The 13,698-nt window shown below is 33.5% G+C and overlaps 1 protein-coding gene across 1 annotated transcript in view; it reads left to right on the top strand.

Moving 5' to 3' along the window:
* Positions 1 to 13,698, top strand: part of N (neurogenic locus Notch protein) — a 181,889-nt gene that overhangs the window by 112,105 nt on the left and 56,086 nt on the right. Inside the window, exons 3-4 of the mRNA XM_068772616.1 lie at positions 13 to 290; positions 6,721 to 7,065. Coding sequence (XP_068628717.1) covers positions 13 to 290; positions 6,721 to 7,065 — 623 coding nt within the window. The remainder of the gene's footprint in view (positions 1 to 12; positions 291 to 6,720; positions 7,066 to 13,698) is intronic.

The raw sequence follows: 13,698 nt of genomic DNA, 5'->3' as shown, positions 1-13,698 counted from the left end.
CTATTGTTTCAGCTGCACATCACGTTATGCCGGCGAGTTCTGCCAGCACCTGAACCCATGCCACAGCGAGTCCAGCCCGAGATGCCAAAACGGCGGTTCCTGTCGCGTCCGTCCAGGAGTGGGGGGTGGTCCGCCGTCTTTTGCCTGCGACTGCCCTCTCGGCTTCAGCGCTTCACTGTGCGAGATAAGAGTGCCTGCTGCCTGTGACTCCGCGCCTTGTTTAAACGGAGCAACTTGCAGACTAACGTCACTACACACTTTTGAATGCGACTGTCCACCCGGTTATACAGGTATGTTGTCTACCTTCCAAGTTTACACTATTTAACAAAATCCTTATTTCTGTCCTTTTGAATAAAATATATCAATAATGTTTCGTAGTATCCTTTTTAAGATATTCCGTAAATCGCTTACTTTGTTATTATCAATAGCCATTTATAATGACATCATTAAATTTATAAATTTACACACAATGTACTATGTTCTAAATGTGCCATGCGTTAACTATTAAAAGTGGTCAACGGAATAATTAAAATCGACGGTTAACTACTGCCGTTATTTAGTTACTGATATTGTTTAAATAAACGCTTCTAAATTTATTTAGTCATTCTATTTTACTATGAGACGTCCTCTATTAGACATTAGCCTTCCCCGTGGATTTAAATAAAGTGTGTTATTAATTTTTAGTGGCCGTATGCACTAACTATAGACCCAAAGATACATCTTTTAGAGACTCTTTATAGAAATTTATTAATTTAGTTATAAATGAAAGAATGTTTAAAAATACCCATAGAGTTTAATTTGATAGAATTGAGTATAAAATTGACATTATCTGTTATTAAATCCCCGAATCTAAAACGGTTCCGAACGCGAATTGGTCGATTATCGGCTACAAAAGTTGGTCCGTGTTTTGTGCCACTTTCATACGTCCTTATATATTATATGTAGTGATAGAAGTATGTTGTGTAAAATCTATAATAAATATATGAGAAATTTTCACCTATGTATATATCGATATTACAAAGACTTTATATATGATTACCAGTTGTGATGCTTGAAATTTGGTTGAAATATTTCTTACGGATTACATGAAATTCGACTCGCAAGGGATAAAGGGACATTCATTTAAAAATAACAAATAAATGTAAATACAAAAGTTGCTTAGAATAATTTTTGGCGTCATTAAAATACCAAGAAAGGGTTTTAGAAAATTACCCATACAAATGCAGTCTCACGAATCAGACAGGGGTCATCCAGTTAAATATTTTATTATTCTATAAACGACCATTCAAATGATAAGAATCCTTGACAATGATGTCGCCTGATTATTTTGATTTCATTTCATTTAGAATATATTTGATAGTGTATATGTTCAAGTCTGTATCACTCAACTTTGTTTAAAGGTGTGTTGTTAAGGTGTTTCTTCCTGCTTCTTCTCCATAACTATAACACCTTGCGAAAAGTAGTCAAAAGTAAAATAGATTAAACAATAAATACATAATAAGTTGACGATCAATAAGAGTTCTTTTTGAGTTCCAATGTTGAATAAACGAATACTATATTTATATTGTATAAATATCTTAGTTTTTATTAAAGACACAATTCAATCTAGTCGCTTAGTCGAGCTTTTGTTGGCTTGTACAGTTCCGGAATAAAGATGAATAATAACCGCAGGTGTTTGAATGAGAAATAAATGAAATATGCGAACATATATAGTAATTGTCTGCACATATGTCATATATTTATAGATCTGATAAACGATTATATATATATATATTTTCATACCTGTTATAAGAGGCCGAAATTACATTTGTCTTTAGCCACGTTTAATTATAGAATGAAGTAAATTGCAGCGACCGGTTATGTTTGAGGTTTGTGTAATTAAAACAGCTTTCATTTCAAGTTCCGGTGTCTACGAAATCGTTTGCGCTTTCTTGTTTTTTTTTTTGAAATTTCGTTTGAAAGCAATTATATATTTGTTGGTGTTATGTAATACATGAATAATTACAAATTTTTTGTCTATACGTTCTTCATACAATCATTCGTTACGATCGACTCCTCGAAGAAATCCAGGTCGGCTCGCGTATCTCAGGCCTCACCAACCCTCGATCATTCTGGATAGAGGTTACCATGCCTAAGTCTGAACTTCTTGGGTGTTTGACAGAACGTTAAATCAATCGTGTGCCAAATCAAATGCCGGGTACTATAATTCTGAGTCAAAATTAACAGACGGTCGTATTGGTACAAACATAACAGTATAATAAACATCAATTGAGTTAATGATTGTTTATGGAATGACGGACATTGACTCCTTGTTAATGAAGATTGCAATATTATTTTTCAACACGACACCGTCGCACGCTAATGTTTTTCTAAGAAACTATCGTCTGCTATAGCAAAACGGAACCTTGTTATAATCCTACCTGCCTGTGTCAACAGGTATAGAATTGTGGTTAATAAACAAATATTTCGTTTGTATATGTATTCCTATTAAAACAGGATATTAGATTCAGACTTCCCAGTCTTCAGCCGTTTTTTTAATTAAAATCGTTAAATATAAGATATACATAGATATAAAGAAATATACGAAGAGTGAAAGAAACGGATTTTTAATTCATTTTTTGATAAAATGACATTAAATATGCATTAGTAATACCTTCCTTTATGTAGTTGTATATGTAAATCATATTGCAGATTTTTGTATGAAGCCATAAAAATTGGCGACAAATTCATTGATTTCTAGAATTGGTTTCGTATTGTTAGTAATAGAGAGCTTACAGTGTTAAACCTAGGTCTGTTTCCATTACATTATTTATTTATTTACTCATACTGGGAACATGCAGTGACTTCTTGCAAAGGCTCTCGAGGGGACCTCTGCATGGGCAGCCAATAACGTATTTAGTATTCTGATTCACTATACTATTGTCGAATGTTCTAGATAATTTCTAAAGCTTACATTACTGTCACAGAGTTCCTTAAAAACAGAGAGATACCATAATGTTTAAACATTCTATCCAGCGTTCCCAGTTAGATGAGTTACAACACGCCAACGTTACAAAAATGGAATCTACGCAAAAAGTTCAACCGCCAACCGTCGCCATCTTTATAGCCGCGCAATTACGACTTGTCTTTGAGCAAAAATTTTAATTTCTTTCGCCTTCCGTGCAAATTTTCATTCCGTTTTGGTAAGACTTCTCGTGTTGTTACTTGCGCGGCCCTGCCGAGGTATTTTTTTTTCTTTTACCGCATAATGTCTTAGATTTAAAATGTTGAATCTATAAGATTTCTTCATACATATAGTATCTATGGAGAAATCTTTCACCGCTATCACTATCAGGTTATAAGAATGAACTACCAGAAGCTATAAGATGCGCTAAATCGCTGTCAGCTTTTAAAAAGATTTTAAAAGAACACTCCTTTTGACTCTGAAATAGAATATTGTGTAGCATTTTTTTTTATTTATTCGTATTTATGTAATACATTTTTTACATTATATCTGCGTATATTAATGTATACATTTGTATGTATGTACACCTTAAACTGCCCTCTCCTTCACGTCTCTCATCTCCATTCAAAAATTGTCTGGTAGAGATCGCCTCGAGTGATAATACCGCCTCTTGTACCTCTATATAAATTGTTTCTTTTTTTAGTTATTATCTATGTTGTACAATAATATGTAAATAAATTAATCTACATCTTCTATTACACTTTTCGACTCTTGTATTGGTTTCTCGTCAAGATGTGATCTTGTGCTGTGACTGGTTTTATTATGTATACAGTTATAGGAAGGTCTGTCAATCCAGTAGTTTAATAGTTCAAGTGGATTGCTTTTAGTGGAGTTACTTCTAGGGTCACCTTCAGTTTATTCGTCAAAAGAGAAGACGTTAGTAAAAACCCCTAAATTCGTATTTACGTAATATAGTGGCCGCATCCAAACACATCTGTATTTTTTTAACTGTTACTAACTATCACTTATCTCATTTACCGCTAACACTTCTTACAAAAATGCTATTCAATGAGTGCTAATATATATATTTTCGGCTAGTAAAATATGGAATATTGCTGTTTTACTAATAGTAATGTTAAATAAATATGAGACACCTTTTCTGATCTCACAAAAAATAATAAAGCTTTGCTTCTGAAAATAAAGATTTTTATTTTACTACGTACTCAGGTTACATTGCCACATTTTACAAATTATATACAAAATTTTACAATAGTTTCTACTAAAGACAAAGAAACAAAGTGTACTGTTTATTCTAAAGTTGCAAAGAGAAAAATTTTATGATAAATCAGTACAATGACATATGACAGTCCTTTAAAAAAATATCAGAGAAGATGTGTATTTTCTTCGCTTAATAAACCTTATTTTAGCCCCTCTTTAATTTAAATTCGTGTTATTAATTATAAAATTATGATTTAATTTAAACTTTATATCAAAGGTAATGACGATCGTAGTAGCAATTTGAGCTTATTTGAACCAATCAAAACCGAATTCCACATGTCGTTCGCGCGCGTCGATTAGTCAGCTAAGCCTTCCAATTAGTCGGTCGTCGAATTCGTTTTGGGCGCCCGGCGGTCGCTGCCTACATACGTTTCTGTTTATTCACCTATTTAAATAGCAGTCGTGTTGTAATACGAATTGTCTAATTTATACTCGTTATAAGTTTAACGGTGTTCCTGTACACTTAGTAATTTTAAGGTCTCAATCGTACCTTTATGATCTATTGTTTACAACTCCTCTATTCTAACATTATATTGTTTATAAGTCGTATGTCCGCGCTGTTCGGCCACAAAACCATACACATAGCCGAGCGTCGACTATAGCCGTCGGCCGTTATATGACCACGCACGACTGAACGTCGACTTTAGCCGTCAACCAAGAAATTGTTACCCATCTCTGTAGGAGTCCTAGTGTCTCGGGTGTAAATCCAGTCTGGCCGAGCTGATCTAAATTCGCGTCATGTCTAATACAAAGACTGACTAAACCGAATTTAAACCTATCTCTGCAATTACAATTAATTACAATAATATTAGGTGAACGTAATGCGTATCTGTATCAGTTCGTAATGTAAAACACTTTCGTTACAAGTATGTTGAAGAGCAAGACACGTTCATTGTCGCAGCAGGTCAGGGCTGGCTTTGGGCTTTCATCTGTGGCTCGAACCGAAGTGGTTAAAGGCATCTTGTAGTCTATATAGTTCACTATAGCCAACACTTTGTCTTGTAGTACTGAGACGCAATAATTGAGGAGATCGGTGGAATGAAAGGAACTGCCATACACCAGCGAACTGGTAATTTGAAGCAGTGAGCAGGCACATGGCTAGCTGATGACCATCGAGACCTAAAGGTTCTGAAAATCGCGACTTGACAGTGTTGGACATCCACCCTCAACCTTAACATCATCACCTCTTATTAACAACTTTTATATACACTATGTATGTCCTTCGGTATTTCATTTTATTAATGATGTTGATCATCTTAGCTATACGTCTAGCTGTCTCTCTTTCATCTCTTTCAATATCTGATCGTTTTTATTCTTCCTTTTGCATTTCTCAATTCTTTAAAATGATAGAATCTGACTTTTGGTTCTATTTCACATTGTTCTTTAAAAAATCATCTATATTTTGTAAAAATTTGCTTTATTGCGTCTACGGTTTGCATTTTGTATGAAGATTACGAAATTTTGATTAATAGTTCCGGTATAACACCGACGTATAGCTGTTCTTGTGTTAATTCACTCGAACGGTATTAGTAATAAAGATATTGAATATTTAAAATATATCAGTCTATGGATGTTTTGATTTACTCCGAAATGTTCATCATGCGATAACGGTTTCGTATAATTAATTTTGATGCACGAATTTAATGTATCAAACAGGATTATGGTTTGATTTCATAGTGGATGGATTTTACAGGTTCCACTTCTAGATTAAAGTTTAAAAGTTTAAAGTTTTAATTTAAAAGACAAGTAATGAACAACAATCGTATCGTGAACATTAAACTAGAAAGTACAGATTATTTTTCGAGACACTAGTAATATATATATATACACATTTATATATATATTAATATATATATATGTGTATATATATATATATGTATATATATACATATGTATATATATATAACTTACTATAATTATATATATAATTATAGTAAGTTGCTGCCATTGGTACATTTAATCTTAATTCCTCTTAACTCTCTTAATATATATAATAAATAACCTCTTAATTTAATTTAATTTTTTGTCTTATATATGTATATATATTATATGATGTTAACTTATTTCACCTACCTTTATTAATGTATCTCTGCACCATCTGTTAACTGGTAGAAAATGCCTTAATCACTAAGTTCGCCGTTAATATAAAAAGTATTAAATAAATAAATAAATAAGGATATCTATTACTAGCTGTCCCACGACCGTGTCGCCTTTTGTAGGTGTAATTTCATAAAATCCATTTTTGCTTATTTAATATGCTAAAAAAATAAACGGACCGTTTAAACCTGTAAGAGTTAGCCTGAAGACAAGTTAAAACAAAAAGTCACCTTATGGGCTTATGGGATGAATTTCGTAAAATACGTTGTCGTTTGATCTTTACACGGCATAACGAATATTAAACCAAATTTCAAGTTCCAGAGCATCGTGATGATTTAGTACATAGTAAGAAATCCCTTATGTTTTTAGAAATATGTTATAATTATGTTTAATTTCAACAGGCGCCGAATGTTCACACGAAGATCACTGCGCATCGCAACCGTGCAGAAACGGAGGCCGTTGTGTTGCTGACAATACAACGACCGCTGGGTACTCTTGCGCATGCCCGCCCGGTTTCACCGGCCCGCGGTGTACGGACGATGTAGTTGAATGCTCAAGCGGCTCGGGTCCGTGTCATCACGGGAGGTGTTTCAACACCCACGGATCTTATACTTGTGTGTGTGAGCCGGGGTACACCGGTCGGGATTGTGATGCGGAGTACGTGCCTTGCGAGCCTTCACCGTGTCTTCACGGAGGAAGATGCTCGCCGCTCGACCAGCTGCGATACGAATGCGACTGCCCTCCCGGTAAGTTACGAAAATCTTAACCCTTAAATCTCTGTGTTTAGCACTAATACGGTGTAACATAGCTCCTGAAGATGGAGATGGAGGGGTGAAACACGTGTTGAGTGTTTTGGTGGTGGCGGTTGTGTTTTTCGCATTGTTTGCCGCATGCGCGTTTATCAGCGGGCTGGCGGGCGGTGCATTTCATTGCACGACTACCACTGCATGTGCGGAAGTGGCTAAATATTGGTCCTTTCCTTACTTAGGATGGACTTCCGCGAAGTAACGCCTGATTCCCTAAATACTTAACCCTTAATTTTTTTATTACTTCCAAATAAATTAAACTGGATAAGAAAATTTATAAAGATTATGGGAAAAATAAAGAAAAAAATCATAATAATATAAATAATATTTTATTTCAAAAAATATTGTTGATGCATATCTACATTAAACACACCAAGTAATTTGCAAAATACACAATTATAATCAAAATTATAACATGAAAATGTTACACTTACCTTTTATCTTTTTTAAAAACAATTTTTCGTTGTATCTTCCGACACTATTTTGCAAAAAACACTGATTGTAATAGCCGCGGGAACCAGTGTAATAAATGTTTGGCGCCAAACATATGAAATACGATTTTTTTTAAAAACTTCCTGTCAATATTTGGTTTTTGCGTTCACAAATCAACGTGTAAATATCAAATTTGTTTAAAAAGTAAAATAAATACACCTCAGGACAAAACGTAATGAGCCATATCTCTCACCATGCATTTAAGGGTTAAATATATACTTTATGTATTAACTTGCTTAACGTAATTGAGAAGTCGTGAAATAAATCATTCATTTCTAATTAATAAGACACGTTGCGTCTTATTGGTGTCACACTTGAACGAATTGGTTTGATGCCGACAAAAAAATGCAACCGAATTGCATTTGTAAGTAAAATGGACCCACATTTAAATTGCCGGTAATTTTCCATACATGGTATCGTTTCCATATATATTAGTCGATTGCTTAAGAAGCCCCGCTCCTTTTAGTTTCGTCGTAACGATACTTGTTCTAGTATTAGTCGAATGTTCATTTTCTGGGCTAAATGTATTCACGGACGTAAGTCGGTATCGGATTGTGTCATCTCTAGCCGTCTAATACCGCAACATCCTGTGTAACATAACACTGCTTTTGGGTTTCACCTTATTTAAAATTCGACAGAGCTAGATTATCTTCAAAAATATTAAACATATCAATAACTATTTGTTCCAACAGATATTGTTCTGTTTTAGCTATATATAATTAATTCGAAAATCAAAGCGGACTTTCATACGTGCGAATTTTATATAGTGTAATAAACAATATTTGTTTTCTTAAGAACCTTCTACACATAGAAAACTTTTTAAAAAAGATATCGAAAATATAAAAATAATGTTCAAGTTGGAGATTTCTTTTATACAGGTTGATTTCTTTTCACAAAAAGCTTTAAAGGTATGAATTTGTAGCTCATTTTAAACAAGAAATATGTAAAGCTTTTTCACCCATTTCCATGTTATCACTCTGTAATATTTATTTCTTCTCAATAGAATGATCATTCCAATGAATGCGATAATCCAATAACTATAAGAAAAATTGTAAATAATGATAAAACGCTGTGACTCGCTGCTTGTTAATTTTGGAAGAGCGTTATCACCAAACACAGGCTACTTCGCTTAAATGGAGATATCGCACAATATTGCCATATTGGTTAAGCTGTTTATTGAAGATAATTTTATATTATCCTTATTATATTATAACTGGGAGAAGAAAGATCCGTATCAAATAGCGGCAACCCTCTCTTAACTGTCTTCGTTTAGTAAAAGCAAAAAAAAAATTGTAAAAGAAACACTAGCGAATACAAATTAGAATTAATAAAGAAAGACAGTCCAAATCCAAGTGGTACAAAATCTGTAGAGACAGATTTTGACTACGCTTTTTTAGCATATTATAATTACGTTATTTATTATTTTTGGACCAATTGATTTTTAAATAGAGCATTCATTGAATGAGCTATACATTCATACATTTAATGTTTTTATACCCACAACGTTTCGTATATATATAGTATTAATATTTCAAATATCAATATGTCGTTATATTGACGTAAATCTATCAAATAAATCAATCCACGAATGTTATGAGACGTATTTATAAGTGGAAATAAGTTGTTAATGTTTCGGCAAGTATTAAATTGACCCGTACGAGATTGATAATCATAACATTACATTGAATTATGATTGATCGTTTTGTATCGGGGAAGTGATGATTGTTTAGATAACATATACGTTTGCCGAATATCCAATTAGTTCTTTATTATAATCTATATCTAACAGCAGTTAAATGTCGTTTAGTGTGTGAAGAAAAAAAATGTACATTTGCGATATATTAACTCATACGCAATTATAATATACTGTTATATATTCTAATTATATCATTCCAAATATTTTTTATAACTATCAGAGTTACCGCAAGGTATACTGGGACCCATTTTTAAAACGTAATATCTATGTTTTATTTCTTGGTAAAGTTTAGTTTCTCTAAGTTCACGTTTCGATCGGAGTCGATAGGCAGCCTCGATTGCCAATTATTTCTAAATCTGTCGTCGATTCGCTTTTGACCTGCGACCGTTACTAATGTCGCTCTCTACTTGCTTATTGTGATTTTATCAACAGAATGTGACTGTTTCTTTAATCTGATATAAGGAGATTCGTTTTGTTGATTGCTTCAAGAGTTAACTATTGCTGCCATATTTTAATGCAGTTTCGTTGTAAGGTCGGCTGTGATATAATAATACGAAATAAAACCAAATAAGAAGACTAAATTATTACATAATTAACTCTAAAAAATAAATAAATGTAGTGTCTAAAATTATATTAAATGAGAAATATTGAAAGAAAACAAATAAAAATAAGCAATTTTCCAATAATTGGAAATGTTAATAATCGAAATACCTGTGATATGTGTCGAAGAATGAAAGAAGAAAGAGAAAGAGAAAGCTTGTGAAGGATGTAAGAGAGGGCGTGAAAATAAAAATGTGAAATGGAAAAAAATATTGATACCAATAGGCCTGTCCCTAAATTAAGATAAACAAACGGGAGATCCCCAATATAGCCGTTAAAAATAGTTAACTGTTATTTTATATTCTTTTGATTCTTTATATCTAGTAATATTAAAGAAAATTAGGCAATATGACTTCTATACTCTCAATACTAATGACAAATGACGAATTCATGATCATTAGTTATAATAACATTTTCTCTTTTCGATTATCACAAAGTTTATTTTGCAATAGAATCGAGTTAATGCCATGTTACAAGGCGTGGTTTGCTACGTAAACTAGCTCTATTTATTATAATATATACACATAGACAGATACTTAAATATAAGACACAAGGATAAAGTAAAAAGAGATGATTAAAAAATATAACGGGTCAGTTAGTGTCGACAAAGAGTAATGATGCGCCGGCGCTTAAAGAAAGAAGTTTCCCGATCATTACACGCCAATCAAAAACAATTTCAAGCAGACGCTGAGCGGGGTACAATAGAAAAGAAACAATTTTAACGTTGCGTGTCTACTGATAGCACTTGATTAGTCTATGACCTGAAAGGCTCCGTTCGCCCGAGGCGACCACGACCGCCGGTTCGAAAGCCGCACTCAGACAGGCCGCGGCCCACTCGTGAATAACATTCATAGCGATATTTATAGCTGTTAACAAAACAGAGTTGAGATAAATAGGCTTTGCGATAGCAAACGTTCGAGAATTCGCCTCATGGTATTCATACTTGAAACCGAACCTTAACTTATTTCAGTCGATAATACGTAACTAACTTTTACGTTTTTAATTTTTATTTCTAATATAAACTATATTTTTTCTTAAAACACCGTTAACATTCTTAAATTCGAATTATACAGTTCATTATCTCCAAGAAATATGCAATGTGCACTAATTTATTTAAATAGTACAGAAATACGTACATATCCAATATTCCCAAGTTTTATTTTGAACAAAGCAGATATTTCATTTCCAATTTAAGACAGAACATACGAGTAAGATCTACTTGTTTAGCAAAGTTCGTTATATCCTTTTGTCGGTATATTATTTTTGTCTGAAGAATCCTTTCATTTGTAACTTTGTTAAATTATATACAGATTACATCGTCGACTTTATCAATGTATTATTAGACATTAAAAAAAACTAGAAGTTTCACGACGATGAAATAATCCATTGCTTTATTGCTATTGTAAATAAAAGATTGCCATCAAATCTAACCGTGTGACTCTTACAAGTAGATCGAAAGCTAAAACATAAGCAAGCGATTATAAGTCATATTTCTTTTGTACATAATGAGCATTATTGCTTCTACATAGATTGTCCTCGATGTGTTTTCTTTCGCACCGGAAATTATTGCAAAATGACCTTTGTTACATTTAACTAAAGGCGCTATCAGTGTTTTTTGCCTAAGCATTTATTGTTACTTTCAGAATGTAGTGTCTTACTGCAAATTTTCACGGCAATTTCAACTAAAACTATAGCATGTTAAGGTATATATTGCCACGTTGTTACTACCTGGGAAAGCTCTGATGAGGTTTAAATATTGTCTTGATTCTTAGCTTCTTTATGTTGTAAGTAATAGGGTTTAAAATCGCCTATTCATTAGTTAGTCTGAAACATTACGTCACACATTAGCTGGTGGTTCACGCCACGTGTTCGTTCATTAGCTTCAATGTTCCGTTGCGAAATGGGAGTGAGCTCTTGCGAAATGGTCTTTGAACACCTCACTTTCAGTTCTAATGATTTCTTCTTGTTTCGGGGTTAATAGGTCAAAGTAATAACTGTTTGTTTTTCTAACTGAGATGTCGATTTTTGACCTAAATCTATTATATATTTCATTTAAAGCGAAACTTTATAGGTTACTTATAAAATATCCATTTATATCTATTTAAGAACATGTTTTATTTATACATATTACCTGTTTTTCCTTCTGTCTCTATTTTGTTCGTGTCTCGCTGTACCTCGTTGTCTTCCCCTCTATCTGCTTAATGGTTTCTGTTGTTCAATATTCTAATGTATATAGCAGTTTTACTTATCTATTTTCGAGCCCGTAAGTAAACATGGCTGAAATTTACTCATAGTAAAGAGATATTTAAGTTTATATAGATATTACCAGTTTCTCCTAGGATCTATTGACATGGATTATGATAATGTTCATGGTATAGATGATAAAGACGTTAAGTGACGATTCAATTAAAGCATCAGATGGTAGAAAACTTATACATAAATTGAAAAAAGAACTCTCGGCACCCATGTTGACAGCAGTAAGGGCTACTTATTAAGTTGTCACACACTTAATCACTCGCCACTGCTAAGGGGACACTTCGATTTATCAGTGAAACTCCAGCTGGGGTATTTTATCATAGCATTGACGTCATCAATGCTTAAGTGTGGGAATAGGGAGCAATAGTGGGAATGGTCATCGAGTCACTTATGTTAGAGTAATTAAAATATTAATACGGAGATATAATTTCTTTGGCAGTAATATCATGGGAATATATAATAATAAAGTAAATTGCTATTATCAACAAGGCTTGACTCTTGGTTGATCCATTAGTTCTTTTAATAGCAATAACATTGATTAAATTAGAACTCGCTCGACTTTCCACAATAGTGTCAGGATAAGGTAGGTCTACTGTGATATTATCTGCTGAAAGCAACCAAAGGGTAACTTTTAATTTCTGAACAAAAAATCATAAGATCTTTTGTCACCTCTCGGAAAACCACCTGAGTATTTTCATTGTATTGTACTTCCATCAAAGTTGGCCTTTTGTCTCATTTGTAAAACCGGAGCTATGTGATGTTCTATATTACACCAGGAACCTGAGCCCTCTGCAAAGGTTTATGTCTTAACTGTTACAACAAGACTTAGTAGTCTTCCGAGTACAGTATTGCTTGTAGTTATTCAGACTTTAGACTCAAGTTTATTTAACATCAACTTCTTTTAATAATGTTCCAACTAATGACGTTGTAGCTTTTGATTATATTCTTTCATTGATTTCCATGATCACAGAGATTGAAGAAGACCATAAAGAATCCTCGTCCCATGTCCAGGTTTTTCGACTGCGGACGAGGAATTCTGATATTAGTAAAGTCTTCTTTTCATCTGATGGATGCCCACTGCGAGACCTCCTTCAAATATCGCCTTGATGACAGGCCCTGTGCTGCCCATATCCAGCGCCTTAATGATCTTAACAATGTCCTCGTTCCATCTACTGAAAGGTCTCTCGTCGTCACTCGACAACCTTTCGGCTCCAACGGCTATCGGTTGCACGAGCTATTTGCAACTCAACTGCCAGTTTAGACGAGCAATTCTTCAATCTTCGCCGGTGATCTTGATTCTTCTGTGGATCTCCTCATTTCTGGTTCAATTCCATAGTATAGCTCTTTCCATTTTTTTGCATTGCTCCTTGTGTGTGTTACTTAGCAATACTTGACCTAAATTAATTACTTGTTAGTAGGTTTAAAGACGTGTTTGTCTAAATATTTACGCCATTACTTTAGTAAAATATTAATTTTATGTGAAATATTTCTTTATTAAATCCTCGACATTCACGGGACGTTTCCAGTTC

The sequence above is a fragment of the Battus philenor genome, unplaced genomic scaffold (assembly GCF_028537555.1).
Source record: "Battus philenor isolate CCGP_79_NKW_IND1 unplaced genomic scaffold, ilBatPhil1.0.hap1 SCAF_5, whole genome shotgun sequence".
Lineage (NCBI taxonomy): Eukaryota > Metazoa > Arthropoda > Insecta > Lepidoptera > Papilionidae > Battus > Battus philenor.
The sequence above is the reverse complement of the archived record's forward strand: the minus strand, read 5'-3'. Positions and strand labels throughout refer to the sequence as shown.